The sequence below is a fragment of the Pempheris klunzingeri genome, chromosome 14 (genome assembly GCF_042242105.1).
Source record: "Pempheris klunzingeri isolate RE-2024b chromosome 14, fPemKlu1.hap1, whole genome shotgun sequence".
Taxonomy (NCBI): domain Eukaryota; kingdom Metazoa; phylum Chordata; class Actinopteri; order Acropomatiformes; family Pempheridae; genus Pempheris; species Pempheris klunzingeri.
In genome coordinates this window covers 15301350-15320075 of record NC_092025.1, presented here as the reverse complement: position 1 = coordinate 15320075, position 18726 = coordinate 15301350, and the positions used below count along the sequence as shown (strand labels likewise).

Sequence of the window (18726 nt, the reverse complement as noted above, 5' to 3'; positions counted from 1 at the left end):
ATAAAAAAATGACAGGTTGGCTAATATAAGCATGATAGAGCACAATTGTAGAACCCTCAATGAAAATTTCAAGTTTTTCTTCATGTGACTGGTGTATGAGGATGCAAAGTGTGAGATGTTAATTTATCTTACTTAAAAAATCCACAGGAGGACATGTTGAAAAACAGTGGAAGTTGCTTTTATTTCATTCAACAGAGAAACTGCTGCGACATCGGAGTAAACCACTGAGCAGAAACTAACATTCACACTGAGCCGCTGAAACAATGACTGGCACAGTGGAGCAGTAAGGCTTAAGGACGCCTCAGACACATATGCGCTCACACACACATACACAAACACTCACTCGCACACACACACACACACACAGACAGACAGACGCTTTCTCACACGCACTCAACCTCATTTACATCAGCTATCTTACACCTCTGGGGCTGCTCGGGCAGCAGCCTTATCGCTTCCCTCTCCCTCTGATGTGGTCAGTCAGAGGTGGTGAGGGGTCAAGGGTCACCTTGATATCAGGTAACCTCTGTTCCCTGCTGTTGCCTTAAATGCAGGGCTATTTCAGGGCTAAGAGGCGACATAACACAGAGACAATAACCGTTCATCTCTATGGTACATCTCTAAGCAACACGACTCCCCAGCAATAACACTGTGAGGCCAGCCGTGGGCCTGGAGGGTGGGGTTCAGGGGGTATTGGGGGAGGTCATGCTCTGGCCAAAGGAAGGGCAAGGAGGAGTAGGGCACCGGCCAAGACAATGATGTGATTGGTCACTTGGTAGAGCGCCGGGTGGGCTCAGAGGCAGTGGGGGGAGGCGGTGGACCACGGCGGTCTAGGTCTTCGATGTAGAACATGATTAGCTTCCTGCGCTCCTCTGGGACACACTCCAGAACGAGGTACCGCTTGTCATTCTGGAGGATCTTCTCCACATCCTTCAAATGCTGCTCTGACTCCTGGATCAGCTTTCTCGACCTGAGCGAGGGGAGGGAGGGAAGATGTGAGACAGTCAGAGGGCACTCAGACGCAGGATGGTATGAACAGTATGATGTCTGTACACTACAGATTCTAGGGGACATTTAAGTAAAACAGCTGATGCTCAAATTTTGCTCAAAAATTGACTGAAACTGCATCTACAGTTGTGGGAAAATGATGGAGTATGACAGGTGGAGTTGCTTGTACAACCAAACCAAAGAAGGCAGGTGTTGAGCGTAAAAGTAAGCAGACCATGAAATGAACAAACAAAGGGCTGGCACACTACAGGGCTGCGGAGGTGACGTGTACAGACCTGTATGTGATGAACTTTGTCTCCTTCAGCAGGGTTCTGAAGTCAGCTTTGGCTGTGATGTACTTGTCTTTGATGTAGTCTTCAAACTCCCGCTGTCTCTTCTACAGACACAGACGAACACGTCAGACACCAAAAAACTAGCATTTCACACAAAACCTGCTACAGCCAAATTAAAATCCCACCAGAATACTTTTAACCCGGAACTTTTTTACTTTTATGAGGGAAACCAGCAAGTTCAATCAAATCCTCCTTGGGTTGACTGAGAACATTTTTGTGAAACAAAAGTGTATTTTTGTTGAACCCTAAGACCTGGAACAACATACAGATGTTGCTTAACATCTGTTTAAAGCATTAGATAACTATAGCGAGGAAAGGCTGAGGACTGCTGTCATTTTGACTAACATGGCTTACTTCAGAGAACAAACACACTTGTAGCTGCTGTAGTTCTAAGTTTGATTTTCTTAGATTGATTTCTTGGTCTGTTCTACCAATCAGAGAGTGCTTTGCATTCTCTTCTTCTGCTTGAGATTCTTGTAATGTAACTGCATTATGTCTTAACCAGCCACAAAACTCCTATCAATAACTGTCAAAAAGTGATCTTCTATCACTTTATTTTAATATAAGCAAATTAACACAGGAGAAAGGTTACTCATTAACAGTCTTACTCTGTCACTGGAGGAGAACTTAATACAGCGAGGGTCCTCCTTGATGACCTTCTTCACCTCCTTCCATGTGGTTGTCAGAGTGATCTACAAGACAAACAAACTCATTTTAATTAATAATTTATAAGCACATAAATGGATATGACATAAAACTATGCATCTGTGATGATACGGACACACAAAAAAGAAAGCAACAACAAATAGGAGCTAAATTAAGAGCTTCTTACAGTCGACTGACAACTTTCCCTCCTTTTTCACTTCATGTTTTTACTCCTCACCATGCTGGTCTCATCCAGTAGCTGCCTGAAATGTTCTTTCTTCTTCTTGGCCAGTGCTTCTACGTGTTCGTTGAACAGCTTCTCCTTCTCCTCTCTCTCTAGCAGTGACGCCGACTCCCAGCGATGGTCCTTCCGCAAGTTACGACGGGTGTCTGACCACGTTGCATCTGAGGACCGTACCTAAAAGTGAATGAACAAAAACGCACTTTAAATGTATGTAAATCATTTAATGATCAGATTGGATATTGTTTACAAATACCAGTACCCTTACAATGATATATGAATACTAGTATTGAAGTACAAGAGTACTTCACTCAATACAAAAATACTCTTACTCCCATTTTTTATCCTGAAATAATCCATCTTTAACTAGATGTGCAGTATAACCATAATGAAGAGGCACACCATAGACTGTATGTGTTGTTGCTGTTGCAGAGGGCCAGTCACGTAGTCAAGTAGCTTGACAGCGAGGAACACTTGTAGTAACTGGCTACGAGCTGAATCATACTAATAGTAATTTTTTTCCAGATCTGGATACAAATAGGATGAATGCAGGTATCATTTGAATGGGGACGTTTTGATACTACATGGTATTGTGTTATTTTGGTTGATACCTTGAAAAGGTATTGAGCACCGATACTCAGCCCTGATGCTGCATGGAATCAAAGTTTCAGGCAAATATTCACACTATTAGGCCACTAGTTATTCTTTACCAAATAGCTTGAATCAGTTGTTACTTCTCCATGTTTCCTGTCAAATCTTTAAAAAGTGACTGGTGATCGGAAACAGACCAAGACTTTCAAATATGATGCACATGTTTTTAAGATCACAGCGAGTTTGATAAAGGGAAAAAAAAGCTGCAGAGCCTCTCACCATATCAGACATGAGAGCTTTGAAATGCTGGATGGCCTCCTCCCTCTTGTGCTGCTCCCTTTCTCGGTCGATCTCTTTGGTCTGTTCTGATCGGGCCTTCTGCACCTCCCGCTCCCTCTCTCTGAGACTGGCCTCGATACGAGCCTGTCGCTCCAACTCACGCTCCTTCTCGATGTCCACGCTCTGCGGAGGACGACACGCAGTGTCACTCTCGTTTTGGGGACAATGCTCAGAATCAGGAACATTAACAGTGTTAGTTAGGCAATAGTAAGAGTATCTAGATCTATCAAGATCGAGTAATCACATAAGAAATCTACCGTATTGGCTTCAATATTCAACAACCCTGCTAACACGTAAAGGTACAACATGAAATACTGCCAGTATTAAAAAATATATATAAATATATATATACACATATCACCACACAGTCCTGTCAGCCATTTGGACACGGCTGAAACAATTTTCTGACAGACTCCGTCTATTTAAGCTCATCGCCTGTGACAGCAGAAACTCTTGCCAGTGTCTTGGATGATTCAGTCTATTTCTGCAGGCAATATCAGGAGGCACTTTGACTTGTTTTTATTCATCAAGAATTTATTGCCACTTGCTCTGCTGTAATTGTAAATATTTTTTTAATGCTTTGTGCTTTGTTTCCTAACTGGATATTATTTTATCTTGCTTCTGTGTCCCACACAGCGAGCTGCCGTTGGAATGTAGACATTATCTGTCCATAAAAATTCTATAAAAAGCAATTTTATTGCCTCCAATAACAAGATATCAGAAACTCCTGCAGGCTGAGCTGGACTTCATAAACTGGTCTTTTAGGGTCGACTAACTCAACCAGACCCACTATGAACGGACCTGAAGAAGCTCATACTAAGGGTACTCTCTGTGTGGGAGACACTCTTTCCTTTCATATATAATAATAATGTCTAGTACTTGAATATCATACAACCACAATTTAAAGAAAGAAATACTGTGGCTCAATCCAAAGATACTTGAGAAAAAAAAAGATCAAATAGGGAGAAAAAAAAAAGGTATGTGTCTAATTATCAATCCATCTATCATTTACTCACACCTTCCCTTATTCATATCCATCTGCCATCTTCCATACAGAGAAGCGCTCCTACCTTGGCTTGTTTTTCCATGTACTGTTTGAACAGTTCTTCTCGGAGCGCAGAGCTCTCCACACCCTTGTATCGTGGGTCAGTCTCTAGCCTCTCTTTCACTTTGCTCCACCGCTGGCCTCCCTCTATGTGCTGCTCACTGAGGAGATCAAAGAAGTCTTGCTTCACCTGGGAGCAAAACACACACACATCAAAATTAATTGGAAATCTGTCCAGAAAACATTGTCAGCAGGAGGACGAGACCTCTCCACATGGGCAGTAACCTGCTCAAAGACACGTCAGCAGGGCCGTAAAGGGTCTTGACCTCTTTCACCTAATAAAAAAAACCATCACATTCTTGTTCTGCAGAGAGAAACTGTACAACAGTATTTTACTGTGAGTGAGTGATACCTTTTCTCCTCTGGACTTGGAGTCCTCTTTCTCTCTCTTCCTCATAGCAGTGATGAATTCAACGAAGATACCCTCCCTGTCCTTCATTTTCTCTATGGTTTTGAAACGTGGGTCTCGGCCATGCTTCACGGCAAATTCACTAAACGTTGTCCTGTAAGGATTAGAAAAAAGACGATGCATCTTACAAACATTACAAACATTTCATGAAGTGATCTATTCAACGCAATGATAAAGAAGAAAACACTAATTACTTATGATGTTAAATACCAACATATTATGATGGTAAATATTGCAAATAAGGTCCTAAACTGAGGAGTGTAGAATGGCTGTTCAGTAATATCATGTATGTGTTGTACTTGTGTTCATGAACAAAACAAAAAAGGCAAATTTGAGAAAAATTATGTATTTTTTTTCTTTGTAGGCGGCTATTTATTCAGTCCTGTCTCACTGAGCAACAGCACACAATACAGAATATTGTGCTTCACGCCAAACATATTAATATTTTCCTTCAACAAACTAATCACAAACCACCAGTAGAACAACTGGCCTGTCCTTTTACCTCGGTGTGAGCTTCGCCTCCTCCATCATTCTCCTGAACTCGTCTTTGGCCTGCATGAGTTTGTTCTTCTTCTCCTTCCTCTCCTCCTCCGCTCGTGTCTTCACATACTGATCAAACACCTGAAGTGGACATAATCACAAAAAATGGACATGGCATAACACTGTGAGGATGAGTAACAGTGATGAGAGAGACGGAGACAAATGATGAACTGAACCTGTTTCCTCTCCTTTGGGTTGAGCAGAAGGTAACGCGGGTCAAACACAATCTTGTGAAGCTCTTTGTCCCAGGTTGAGAATGCAGACACCTACATGTGAGACAGACAACACAGGCATTAGACACACAGCTCAGCTGGTACAATATGACATAAAAGTCCATTATTAATTTGTATTTATTAAAAGACTGCTCATAACAAAAACTCATAATCCATGATACCAACAATGACTAAGAAAAAATTACGAAGTGATGATGTATATAGAAGCTTTCAGGAAAATTCAAAGAATACATTGTCATGTGCCTGAAAGCCAAAAGTCTTAAAAACAAAAGATTGAAAAATTCTAAAATGCTCTGTGTAACATCAGCATAAAAGTTCTGTTACCCCTCTCTCCAGCAGCATTTCTCTGAACTGGGTCATCCGGGCCTCTAGTGGCACTATAGCTCGTTCTCTAGCGGCTCTGAGCTCTGCCTCCATTGCTGCTTCCTTCTCGGAGTCTGGTTCCTTCACATCCTCCTTCCTGTGAGGGTGAAAGGTCACGAGATGTGGACAGAATTAGAAATGATAGCAGAGAGAGGAAGTAGGAACAAAGGAAGAAGACAAGAAAGGAGTTAAGAAGAACTGACCATATATTTTTAGCGAGATAAGCTGACTCCTTAGACTTTGCAGTACGCGCATAACTTACTTCCTCTTTTTGGCTTTTGTTGGCTCCTCATCCTGATTCTCCTCAGTAGCAATGGCTAATTCTGGCTCCTCCTTATTGACACCTGTGTATGAACAAGGACACAAAATAAAAACAACGCACATTGTAGCATACAGAGTTAAGAATGACAGCTGCACCGCCGCTCCTCTGGCCAAAGGTTTTGTGACTTTAAACCATGTGAAGTAGCCTTAATCTCAGTATTCATAATAACAACACGTGCTGTGTTCACTGCCATGATCACTGACTGCATGACTGTGTGGTTGTCCACACCTGTCTTCTTGCTGTCCTCCATGCCTCTCTTGTGCGGTGGCTCCTGGATGTGCTTGTCAACATCGGCTCGACCGACCAGCTCTTCGGGGCGGTCCCACATGGACAGCCGTGTGGTCGGGTTGTAGAAGAACACGCGATCGTCGCCCGTCCATACCACACACCTGATAAAAATTGATAGACATGCACACACGCACGCATTTATTTAGAGATTAGAACAGAACAAAGAATGTGTCCGAATGATTGCAGTAAAGTGGGAGTGGAGCCACAGTGTGCGCACCATGGTGTGCCAGGGATAGGGTTGGTGGCTACTGGCCGGGCTTTCTGAGCTGCTTTTTCCTCCTCTGTCATCTCTTCTTCTTTAGGCTCCTCGACAAAGAAAGGTAGAGAAAAAAAAAAAAACAGTTCTTACATTACTATTACATTCCTTGTTAACTTATATCTTATTTGCAAAAATGTGTCTCTAATTTTCACATACACTATAAGGGCTGTGTATTGTTTCATGATACCAGTACCCTTAAAGTGATACCAACGCTAAGAGTACTTCATTTGATAACTTTTTTTCTACATATTCTTTTGAACATTTTGGTTGCATCTCGTTACGATGAGCTGCCAACTCGTGCTCGACTTCACTGCACACCACAGACTGCATGGGTTGTAGCTGCTGAAGCAGTGGGCCAATCACATGTCGCATTCAACCGAAGAACGCTTGCAGTGATTGGCTGTGAGCTAAAACATAGATCTGCCGATGAATGCAGGCATCGTCTGACACTACTTGGTATTTGTTTATTTACCTTATAAGGCATTGAATATCAATACATGAAACATGTTTTTTGTTGTTAAACCAGGTAATTCTACTCTTCACAAACCTCCTTGTCATTGTTAGCGTTTTCTGTTTTGTTATCCTCATCCTCCATCTCCATTGCCTCAGCTTCCTCCTGGGCCAGACGCTCCTTGATCCTTTCTGCTTCTTTTTCTGAAGACAATGAGGAGAAAAATGAAGTGTTCAATGCTGATTATCTGTCGTGACACTAGTAAATCTAATGACAGCTAATGTGGAATCAAGGTTCTTGTACTTGGCTGTGTATCTTGTCCAACAAATGACAGTGTTGTTGGTGAGCAGAAAATCAGAGTGGGTAATGAGATTGGAAATACTGGTAGGGCAGACATCTTCTGGTCAGTTTCAATCGTTGGTGTTACTTTCAAAAGGAGAAAAGGCTTCTTAAACTGTCATATTCATGTATTTATTATGCTGTGATTCTGTAATGCACAACTAGTGGAGGACTAGAGATGGATTGAAGGGAGCAATTAACCGAAGAAAGTGCGAGAACATCATCATAGAGGAAAGGAAGAAAACTAAACAACACACACGCATATTGATTTTAGTGTAGAGATGGAATAATCGTCCGCATGTAGCAGAAGAAAGCATGTGTGCATGGAATAACAATAATCATCAAAACAATCAGTTTGCCCAAAAGTAGGCAGGATTTCAGTTGATTTTTTTTTCTTTGGTTGACTACAAACAGCCCTAAAAATACTAGAAACCAGCTCAAGCCTAGAAGACGATCTCGCCTCAGGCCTGACATGACGTGCACTTGTCCGCTGGGCCTACCTTTTTCCACCACAGCCAGTGGTTTCTCCCAGGTGGACTCCAGTGTTCGGTTGTTGTAGTAGTAGGTTTTCCCATCAGCTGTTTTGTACTCCGACCACTCAGGGAGCTGCAATGATCCGGCCATGGAGGCAGGAGCTGTCGAGAGCGCCAGCTGTGGGTGCATCATGGAAACTAAAGGTGGGCCCATGCCAGGAAGCATGCCTGCCATTAGTCAGAGAGGAAAGACACAGACCGTGATTGGCTGAGAGTCATCTTCCTGTCTGAGCCACTAATGGTAGTTGCAGTGCACTATTCTCTAGAAAAGGCATTAGTTTATACAACAATTTGTGAAATGTGCCCCAGGTTGCCCACTTTTTTTTTTTTTTTTTTTTAAATCAAAAACATGTAAAAGCAAAGCCAGAGGAAAGACAGAGAGCCCCTCAGGCAAAACAGCTACTGCCTCTATACGTATTTGCCCAGTCATCTAGAGGAGTAATTATAAGATGAGTGAGTGAATAAACAATATCATGACCATTTTGTGGAAGGAGATAAAGGTGCCTTCAAGAGACATAACTGACTGACAACAAACACAGGCCACATACACAAACGAAGAAAAACAACCATGCCACAAAAGAAGACACATGACCACGACATGTATCCCTAACTGCTACACTGCTGAATCACTAACCAGGCAACAGCTGCTGCTTTATGGGAACTGTCCCTAACAGAGAGGAGCTCTACTTGTTTGCAGTCACCAACCACACGCACCTCAAAATGTCGGATCCTGACGATCAACGACTTGGCCCAATGTGACAAATGAGATGCTGATACTGTACCTACCAGTTCCTGAGGACAACGCACAAACGAAGTGCATTTATCATTTAGCGGAAGCTGAATACTCTGATGTTTGCACCAGGGAATATTTTTGTTTCCTATTTGATTTTAAGGGAATGCTCTTGATCTATGTCCAAGTGAAATATCTTAAAAGTATGCTGGTGATGAAATGTATGTGACGCAGAGTAAATACAGTAAACTGAACATGTTAAGTCTCCTTGTACAATCACAAATGAGTTTAAATAAGGCTTTAAAACAATCAATCTGTTTGTTGTGTTTCTGGCAGTGAGATGGAACAAAGTTCACTACTGTATACCGGATGGATCATGTTCACAGCATTCACTACCATGCCACTGTTTGAGGGTTCCCATGTATAACATATGACTCGTGTAGACATCATTCACTACCATGCCATCTACTGTAGGTCTGAGAGGCGAGCGGCTGGGTGTTTACCGTTGGCGCTGGGGCCTGCCTTTACACAGGGTGCACCTACTATCTGCATCATTGCTACACCTGCAAGAACAACGGACAAGCAAGCATCTGGTTGAACACAGAAGGACACTAGACATCAACTACCATGGTGTGCAAGAGTTTGTGTGTGTGGCCCCGCTCAGGCAAAGACACGGCCAAATTTGTAACTCGGTCTCTGTTGACGTTTATGTGCTTGTGATGGATTTAGAGATGTTGGGAGTGAGCACTGTGTCCACTGGGTTTACGAATTGCAATTAAGATTCATTTCTAGGCCAATACTTTATCAACAACTGTGATAAAAATAAAAGGAAAGTGTAAAAAAGCGCATCTGAAAGACTGAATGCATAATGCTGGAACACCACAAAACTCAAAGTCGGGCAGAAAGCTCCTAGTCTACTTTTCAACTGAATAACCATCAGCCCTAATCTGGACCTAGCCTCGTCTGACACTTTGTCCACAAAGACACAGTAAACTGAGAAAATAAACCACCAGAATGTTTTTTTTTTTTATATCAAATTAGTTCAAAATGAGGGACAGAGAGAAAAAAGGTGTAATCAAAGACAAACAGCAGGAGAAGAGAAAAGCAACAGGAAAGACCTTGAAAGCAAAGATAGCCGACTAAAAGGAGCATTAACATCAGCCTACATTTAAATATAAGCAACTGCACTCAGCACTTGTTGTTGTGTGAGCCTTGTACAAAATTCTGCCAGACAGAGGGAAGTCTTTTAAAGACATTTAGGTGTGTAACCTGTGAGTGAACATCCATATTGCCATAAAATAATTACTTATACTTCTACTAATACTGTGGTGTTCCAGTAACATCTAGAGCTGGAGACTGATTTCTTTTTGATGATAACAAAAACTGAGTTTCCACAGAGATTCTTAACTAAATGTCAGTTGCTACAAAACATTTACAGAGCTAAGTAGCCTGTTAGTATCAGACTAATGAAGCGGTATCTGCTATATACTTATATTTAAAGAGCAGCAGGAGATGAGCTAATTTTATTAAATATGTGTCAGGCACAGTAAAATAACAGGTTTAACCTATAAACTTTGGCTCACCTTGTTTTTCATGAGCTACTTCTTCCAAATACTGAAGGTCCTCTTTAGAAATTGTTAAATTATCTATCTGATATGAATTAACTGGGAGATGCGATCAGATAGAGAGAAGACAAATCACACTGTTGGAATTACTGAAACTAAAGAAACGCAGTCCACTTGCAACAGTGGCGTGGAGTTTCTTCCCTTGTAAATGGTCTCTGGCTGGGTGCAGACACACAAACCCGACAAGTTTCATTTTGTTCTGGCATCAAGTTACTCACAGAATTAATATTGATTAGCGACAGCTGACATGACCTGCCGCTGTTTGTCATTTTAACAAGTGAAACTAACACTGCTGAGAAGCTGCTGTCTGAATGTTTAGCACATTGTCGCCCTTTAATAATAATAAACACTGAGAATCGCACTTCAGCAAATCTGTGTCTACTTCTTACCATAGTGCCAAAATAATTTTTAATTTTCTAATCTTTTCTTACATATACGAGCAAAATCCTGCACTGTAGGCTGTCATAAAGAAGAGCAGCGCAGCACCACCAGCAGGCTGAGGTGGAAAAATGACAGTAGAGTACAGTAAAAAAAGGATTGCCATTTGATCAGCTTTATTTTAGCTAATACCAATCCATACAAATACGCCTAGATCAGCTCCAGCACCGATCCTTACTTAAGATAAAAAATCTGCAATATAGCTTATTGCAGTATTTATTTGGGGCCTATTCTACTGCTGTGCCTATTATTGTGTTTTTCCAGTAGATATCACGTGATAGCAATTGCCAGGATAGGAATCTAAAATAAGCTAAATTTAAGTAAATCTAGCATTAAATGGAGGTCCTCTCTTATTGTATTGATACATATATATACACATATATAAATGACTGGTTTGTGGCACAGTGATAGCAACTACATATTGTGGCCTGTTAGTTTCTTGCTCTTAGTTTGCGGTTCTTACCTGGTAGAGGAATGTGCATGCCAGGCAAGGGCACCCTGAAAGGTGGCACCATGACAGGGGGGAAGGCAGGTATGGCTGCGGTGGGCTGGGCAACACTGTGAGGCAGGGCTGCAGGCAGCAGTGGCACGGTCTGTACCGCCGTAACAGGTGACGGTACCGTGGAAACAGTTACCACAGTGACTGGAGACACAGCAACAGTTGAGGTCACTGCGGCAACAGGGTTTAGGTCTGCTACAACAGTGGCTTTTGGGAACAAAAAGACAAAAAAAAGACGCTTTTTAGTTTTGCTTTCATGTGTGTCTGAGTGAATTGATGTATGGCTGTGTACTTACCTGCAATGGTCACAGAGGGGGAGGGGGTGGTGGTGGAGTCTGGACTGGAGGTGAGCGTGCGGGAGGGGGTTGTGGACGGGGCCTGAGTAGAGGAGGCTGCTGCTGCCGTGCTGGCCGTAGTGTTGACACTGCTTGAGCTGGCAGCTGCAGTCACCCCCGGCCCCGCAGCCCCCGCTACAAGTAGAGGGTTGAGTTCAGACTGCTGGATGATCTTCACACCATCTGGTTTACTCCATGATGACTCTCTGGTCCTGGCATTGTAATAATATGCCTGTGGAAGGGAAAATAGACACAAAAAACGCTTGCAACTTGGGCATAAACAGTAACTTGAATATAAAGCCAGGCAATAAATTGAGGTGTATCATCTACTGCACTTTTTTTTAATATTGTGATAACATGACATGTGCCCTCCAGCTTACCTTTCCCTCTGGCGTCTTGTTCTCTACCCAGATCTCCTCTGTAGGGTTGAGTGTAGGAGTTCCAGATGCAGGAATGGGGGGCATCCCAGGAGGAAACAGCATCCCTGGAGGAGGCGGCAAGTTCCCCATGGGAGGGGGAAGGAACGGAGGTCTCTGCAGCAAAAGATACAGACCCGGAATTTAATTCTTAGACTGTATGGAGAAGGCCTTGGAATATAAATTACCCAATAAGAAACTTCCCTGCTCTGCCAAAATGTGACCTCATTGGGTTCAGAAAAGTGGCCAGTCAGATAAGAAATCGACTGTTTAGCCAGCAGCTAAACTTGGCAAAACCTCATATTAGGAGGTTTGTATGTCAATATTGTACAGTGTACAGAGAATCACATTGTGTCTAACCAATCAATCAATTAAGATTGTGGCAGCCAAAGAGATTATAAAAGAGAGCAAGTCATATTCCTCCTGATTCTGTTTTGAGTCTCGTTCAAGGAGTCGATACCGCTGTTCATGCCAGAAAGGACTAAAGCTTTCTTTGTGCTTAATTTCTTTGCAGTCTCTGCTTGCCAGACGGCTGAACGACAGATCAATATGAATTCAAAACTGTGGGTCATATCTCTGCTGAAGGACTCATCCTTTTCCTTAAGCTATCTATGTAAGGCTCTAAAGCGTATACTAGTACTTCCAAACACATCATCAATATACCTGAGAATTATGCTGAATAAGATCCTGTTCAACGTAATGTTTCTTTCTGTCCATTAGTAAGCTCCATCTCTTTCTCACTGGCCTTTATGTGCATGCTTTTCAATTCACTTTTGTACCCCCCATTCTCTCGCTTCTTTCTGCAAGTCAATGAAATGTTTCTGCAAGTCAATTAAGTATTTTGGCTACTATGGACTATTGAAATATATTTATCTTATTGTGTTTATCAACTGTGATATTGAACATTTTATGAACAATTTATTGAAAACATACTGGGTACAAAAGAAAAGGATGGAAGTGTTTTTGGCTAACACTGCCATTTAACAGTCTGGCTCATTGATTAGAGGATTTGGCCTAAATGGCCCATTACCCCCAGACATACTACACCAATAGCAATCTTTGTCTGTCTTTTTAAAAAGATTTGTTGTTTTTAAAAACAGTTCAGCCCTGCTGAGTCATGAAGAAGAACATGTATAAAAATAAGGAAACTGTCACCTGTAGATGAGGAGGTCCGATTGGTGGTGGCATGCCTCCTGGTGGTGGGATGGGCGGCATGCTGGGGTCAAAAGGTGGACGTGCAAATGGGGGTCGTGGTGGGGGTCCCCTCATCATCCCAAAAGGTGGCGGCGGTGGCCTGAGGAGTGGTGGTGGGCCTCGTAACACTGGGGTCTGATTGGGCGCAGGTGCAGGCGCAGGGCCACGAAACCGCACTGCCTGCTGCGCCATTCTAGCACACCAAAACAATATCAAGTTACAGCCAGTGTTCAATGGCAGATCACTACCTAACTACAGGTAGGGCTGGGCAACAAAAAGGACACATCACACTAAAAACTGTCTAGTTTCCTGAATATCACAATAACTAATTAGGTGGTTTCAAATTGTCAGAACATTGGTGCATAATAATACGAATCTACAATCTACTTGTCAATCACACTGTAATGTTATTTATGGAACCCAAGTTGTGCTTCACTAAATATCGCACAATCTGACAATATTAACAACATCGACATCTTGCAGGCCATGCAAAACAATGCAATGTGTTACTTGCTTAACAATCCAGACATACTGTACCGATGTTTAAGATGAAGGAAGCTGCAGTGCAAGCTGGGATAGTTTAGCAGATTGTCCAAAAAGTGTGTTGATTACTTTTGTCTGTATAAAACGATGATGCATTTAAGGTTTTGTAGAAATATAGTTGTCCTAATTCATGTACGTGTGAGCTGCAGTGAAGGTGAAGTCGCACAGACGTGGATGATTGTTTTCAAAGGAGCCTCAGAGAGCGATGTTAGTGCATTATGAAGCTCTGGAGTGTCTAAATGTTGAATTCTCCCGGGGGATATCCTGTTAGCAGTGCATACTTTGTTTCTACATAACTTCAAACTTTCAATTGGTGAATCTCGTCAATATCTAACTTGGCTGACAGAAAGCCAGACCATCCAAAACAGAATGAAAGGCGTTATGTGCCCCTGCTTACTAATGAATGTAGCATAGCGTAGCTAGCTAGCAGGCTGGCTGTTCTACATTAACATTTGTATAAACATTTACAGGAGCTATGTCTGAGCACACAGTCTGGGCCTGGTGAGGTATGCAGCCCGGCGAAAGACGAAAACATCTGGCTGTGTTTGATCTGGCTGACTGTGTTTACCGCGTGCCACGAGCGGAGAGCAGACAGACGAGCCGCTTGGCAACACAAGCTAGTTAGCTAGCAGCTAGTTAGCAGCGTGGCTACATCCACAAGTAAGACTACTGTTTATCCCAAACTCTGAACCAAAAACAACGCTGAGTAACTCCGTATTACTTGTCGGCTTGTGCTTCATAGTGCACTGTGATGAAATTCATCTTGAAGCCTTATTTGCTATTATCTGACCTGTTGTCGCTGAACCCGATAGTCTCGCTCTCTGCCTGGTCCGCCATTACAGGAAAATGTAACCGCTCTTCCTGGAAACGCCCCTAAGTGGCTTCGACTTTTCCTATTCGCTGAACTGTGATGTCAATCATAGCGCAGCCCTGATTGCGTGAGCTCTGATTGGATGAGGAGTGTCTTACGGAGGTTTAGGCAACCATTCATTGGTCCACTTGGGTCCCATTTTTTTTATAATGTCTTTGTTCAGTCAGTATTCGGGGTGTTGTTGATAATAAGTTGGACTCTAATTATTGACACTTTTTGCATACTCTATTAGCGCTCCCCTCTCTTTGTACTGTGGTGGTGGCTATATTGTATGCTGTGGGTATTTAGTGTCTCCACTGCTGACCAGCCCTCTTCTTAAAGGTAGTAATAGTCTACCACAGTGAGAAAACTACAATATTGCATTGATGTTTGATATTCTCTGTCCAAAAAATGTTTCAAATCTTATTTCCAGCAGCTTGGACGACTGTGTTTCAACACAATTCTGCCCAAAGCAAAGTTCTCAGCAACTTCAGCTTACTCAGAAAAATGCTTAAGAAAACTCACCACATCACATCAATCATCAGGTCTCAAAAATGGCCCCCAATGTGTTGTAGAATAAAGTGTAAAAGTATAAACTGAGACAGACCATATGATGAACACTCTTGGCCTCTTGGGTAATCTAGTAGCAGTCCACTAACTGCCCCCAGAGTCATCTTAAATCATTTTGAATAATTCTAACAAAAGGTCCATATGCCAGCTTTTTATGTGTAAAGATAATTTAGTCAAACTACTATTTTTGTAGTTGTGAATTTAACCTTCAAGCTTGATGGAGAAATTATTTAATCTCGGTCAAGACTGTTCTCTGTCCATGTCTCAGTGGGGGAATAAACTCCCCCCTGAAGGTAACAGCAGAGTCACTGCACATCCTCTACTGCATCTCATCATAAAAGCAGCCTAACAAGTACAAAACATTTTATTTGTTTGACCATAAACTCAAATTTAGATCCTGCTAAATTTCGCTGCCTCGTGTGTGCTGAACGTCTCCTACAGAAGTCCAACAACATCAACATCATCCTCACTCCTCCAGTTGCTGGCTGGAAGCTGCTGGCCTGCAACATTATCAGGCTGTTCAAGGCTCTCTGATGTTGTTATAGAGCCAGTAAGGACTTCTTGACTAAAGTGAGATGCATGACAATGATGGTGATACTGCAGGATTTCCCTGGTGAGGGTGGCAATGGTGGCCTCGGCCCTCTGCAGGGCTGTGTGGTGATGGTGGTGGTGACTCTTCGCCTCCTCCATGGAGATACTGTCATGTGGGTATCTGTAGAAAACACTGATATAAGCACACAGCAAGTGAGTTAGAAAATACTCCACTGAACGCATTAAAGCAAATGTCCTTGAACTATGAAGCCTGTGAAGAGACTGTTTGTAAGGATCACGCAAAGTAAAACCAAATGATTCTCTGCTTGCTGCTGCTGAAAGTAGATCCAAAGGAATGCTTTATCTGTGTGATACTGTGGGGTCAGTTGTTGGATTCATTTCATCAAATTTAGTCAATAATCACATAGTAGTGACTACACAATAATCAAGCCAGCCTTTACTCGTCGGCTACTGAAGATGCCTAACCTTGGGTTTGGGATCCTGTAGTAGTAGAGGCCCATTGGATGACATTGGCAAAAATATGGGTGGTGATAGTAGCCCACTGTGTAGGACATCGTGGGGGGACATGGGCTCGTGTTGGGGCTCAGCACCTTGAACTGAGCTGGGGACATGTCCTGTGAGCCAAAGGGAGAAAGGCCAGGGTCCTGTCCTGCTCCCTGCCAACACTCTCTGCCTTTCTTCCTGTGGGGGCGATACTCATAATCTGGCATGATTAGAGAGCCAGAGTAAGTGAAAGTCTCAGTCTCAGCATCCGCGCTTGAGCAGATTCAGATTTGCAGACATATTCACACAAATCACATGGCGGTGGCATTGCAGTATGTGTTCATTATCCTCTAGTCAGCTGACGCCATTTAGCTGTGTAATTGTCCTTACCGGGGAATTGCTGGTTATGCATGACTTTCAGTTTGTGAGCCACTTCATAGTAAGGCCTCTTCTGTGCATTACTGAGCTTGGACCACTCAGAGCCCAGCTGAACGCTGGTGTCTGTCATGCTCGCTCCGGGGCAGGTTTTGCGCAGGGCGTGTCGGTGGATTTGAGACCACACCATAAAGGCATTCAAAGGCCGTTTAATGGATCCATTCTTGTCCAGGCCAGGCTGCATCTGCCTCACGTCTGAGGGACACATATGGGGGACTGATTAGTTCACTTGCAATATGTGTTTGTACATTATTGATCATTTAGCTAAATATTACATATGGATAGACAAAACCCCTGATGATAAGATAATCCTAAATTCTATCCAATGTCTTAATTATTTTACCATACATTTATTTATCTAATTTGGATTTCTACATATTTTTGAGTTGAAGTTCATTTATAACAATGATTCAAGAAAACCTATTTCGACAAGGAAAAGAAAAACATGAAATGTTAAGAATGACAAAATTAGAATAATCATATTATGTCAAACTTATGAAATACAAAATCAAAGAAGTCCGAATTCTGAATGAATATATTTTAGTGCTGTTTATTACCAATTATTACCAACAACTCGTGATTTTTGACCTACACAGTCCAAAGTTTGACTCGTAATTTACTATCTCACAAAGCAACTACTGCATTTTTACTTCAAAGTGTCTCATAGTTCAGACTTGCTGTGTCCTAGGACTTTTAACTCATCACTATGATGCTTAAAAGAAAATAGTATTTTGACTTAACACTCCATAATTTGGATTTTCCCAAAAAAGTTTTCATTTTTGTCATTCCTAACATATGATCTTTAATCTCCAGTATCTCCAGCCTCCATCCCACAGGTATCACTGTACCTTCCTCTGTTGGCGGGATGGTAAAACTGAGGGCTGGACTGTCGCCTCTGAGTGTGGGGGAGGCCGGGCTGTGGCGGACCGGGTCTGGGCTCAGGGGTTCTCCTGCCTGTGGCCTGTCCAGCCTCTCGGTGACCCTTCGTCCACCCGGTACAGGCAGCTCCTTTGAAGAGACGGTTTCTGACACACCTCGATAAAGTGGTGGTTTGTTAAGAAAGCTCGATATGGGCAGTAGCTTTCCGTCTCCAAACTCATAACTTGAGTGTTTTTCTGGAGTCTTGGGCCCATTTCCGGTCGCCTCCAGCGGTGGAACCGGATCTCCACCTCCGGTTTGAAAGAACAGCGAGCCGGGCGCTGGACCCTCGCCCGCGGTTCTGGTTCTGGGGGTCGAACTCGTCTCTCGGTTAGTTTTTCTAAGGTGTCCGTCCATTGTCATGAGTATTGTCTTTGAGTAATCCAGGTCTGGGGTTCAGTGTTTGATCTGAAAAGTGATTAATTAAAAATCGTTCGTTGCCAAGGCAACATAGAACGTTCCAGCTAGCTATTTAGCTGTTACATCTAGCTAGTAACTTTCAGCAAAATGGGGTCCAATACAGAAAATAATATGAAACATTAACTAAATAATAGTCGTAAAGTCTTAAATCATGTTCAAGACTTACCTGCCTAGACAAGTTATGAATATACACACTCAAGGATCAAATAATACTGATCAAGCTTCTATTTTGATTTTTATTAACTCTGTTTACTGGTTAATTATATTATCTGTATAAATTTTACTTTCCTACATTTTTAAATTTGATTAAAGTCCTTAATGCACTGCGAGGAACAAAAATCTGATAAGGAAACAATACATTTCATTTATCTATTTGTTTGTTAGATTTACAGTTCATTGAATCTCAAAAATACTGGAGGTGACCTGTAAAGTGTTTTAAATCACATAATGTAACTTTGTCTAAAGGTACTAAAACATTTCTCCAGGAAAAATACATACATGACCTCAGTGTGCTCAATGGTAGCTAAAATGGCCCCGTTTAGGAAAAATATAATGCAAATATCAGTAAGATCATGAAGCAGGAAACTCTTTGTTATAATTTAATTTAATGTCGAATGAAGTACAGAAAATATAGAGTACAATCAAATGAAACAAGCTGTACTGAAAAAAGAAAGGAAATCATGATTCCAGTCAGCTAAATTATGTTATTAGTAGCTCTCC

The 18726-nt window shown here is 42.2% G+C and overlaps 2 protein-coding genes across 4 annotated transcripts; both read right to left on the bottom strand.

Moving 5' to 3' along the window:
• Positions 1–156: 156 nt before the first annotated feature.
• Positions 157–14615, bottom strand: LOC139212869 (transcription elongation regulator 1-like). 3 transcript variants are annotated; one of them, XM_070843426.1, is made up of 21 exons: positions 14569–14615; positions 13197–13428; positions 12006–12158; positions 11587–11857; positions 11255–11497; positions 9232–9291; positions 7966–8166; positions 7223–7329; positions 6634–6722; positions 6357–6517; positions 6069–6150; positions 5768–5903; positions 5387–5476; positions 5173–5291; positions 4614–4764; positions 4227–4391; positions 3097–3279; positions 2224–2403; positions 1949–2032; positions 1284–1384; positions 157–970 (listed from the first exon to the last, which is right to left on the bottom strand). In XM_070843426.1, the coding sequence occupies exons 1-21, from the start codon at positions 14613–14615 to the stop codon at positions 769–771; spliced, it is 3057 nt and encodes a 1018-aa protein (XP_070699527.1). In that variant the 3' UTR covers positions 157–768. The 3 variants fall into 3 exon arrangements, with proteins under 3 accessions (XP_070699527.1, XP_070699528.1, XP_070699529.1); XM_070843427.1 differs by having other exon boundaries at positions 6634–6719; positions 14569–14608; XM_070843428.1 differs by lacking the exon at positions 9232–9291 and having other exon boundaries at positions 14569–14608.
• Positions 14616–15633: 1018 nt separating this feature from the next.
• LOC139213314 (uncharacterized) lies at positions 15634–17943 on the bottom strand. The gene is made up of 4 exons (XM_070843990.1): positions 17517–17943; positions 16624–16863; positions 16216–16453; positions 15634–15922 (listed from the first exon to the last, which is right to left on the bottom strand). Exons 1-4 carry the CDS (start codon positions 17941–17943, stop codon positions 15634–15636), a joined length of 1194 nt encoding a protein of 397 aa, XP_070700091.1.
• Positions 17944–18726: the final 783 nt, after the last annotated feature.

Coding starts and splice junctions, on each gene's coding strand:
- LOC139212869 (XM_070843426.1), bottom strand. CDS start 14,615: ATGGCGGACCAGGCAGAGAGCGAGACTATCGGGTTCAGCGACAACAG. Junction 5,477..5,767: donor AAATGCTGCTGGAGAGAGGG/GTAACAGAACTT, acceptor TCTCACATGTAG/GTGTCTGCATTCTCAACCTG. Junction 4,765..5,172: donor GAGGCGAAGCTCACACCGAG/GTAAAAGGACAG, acceptor TAATCCTTACAG/GACAACGTTTAGTGAATTTG.
- LOC139213314 (XM_070843990.1), bottom strand. CDS start 17,943: ATGGACGGACACCTTAGAAAAACTAACCGAGAGACGAGTTCGACCCCC. Junction 16,454..16,623: donor GCATAACCAGCAATTCCCCG/GTAAGGACAATT, acceptor TAATCATGCCAG/ATTATGAGTATCGCCCCCAC. Junction 15,923..16,215: donor TACAGGATCCCAAACCCAAG/GTTAGGCATCTT, acceptor TGCTTATATCAG/TGTTTTCTACAGATACCCAC.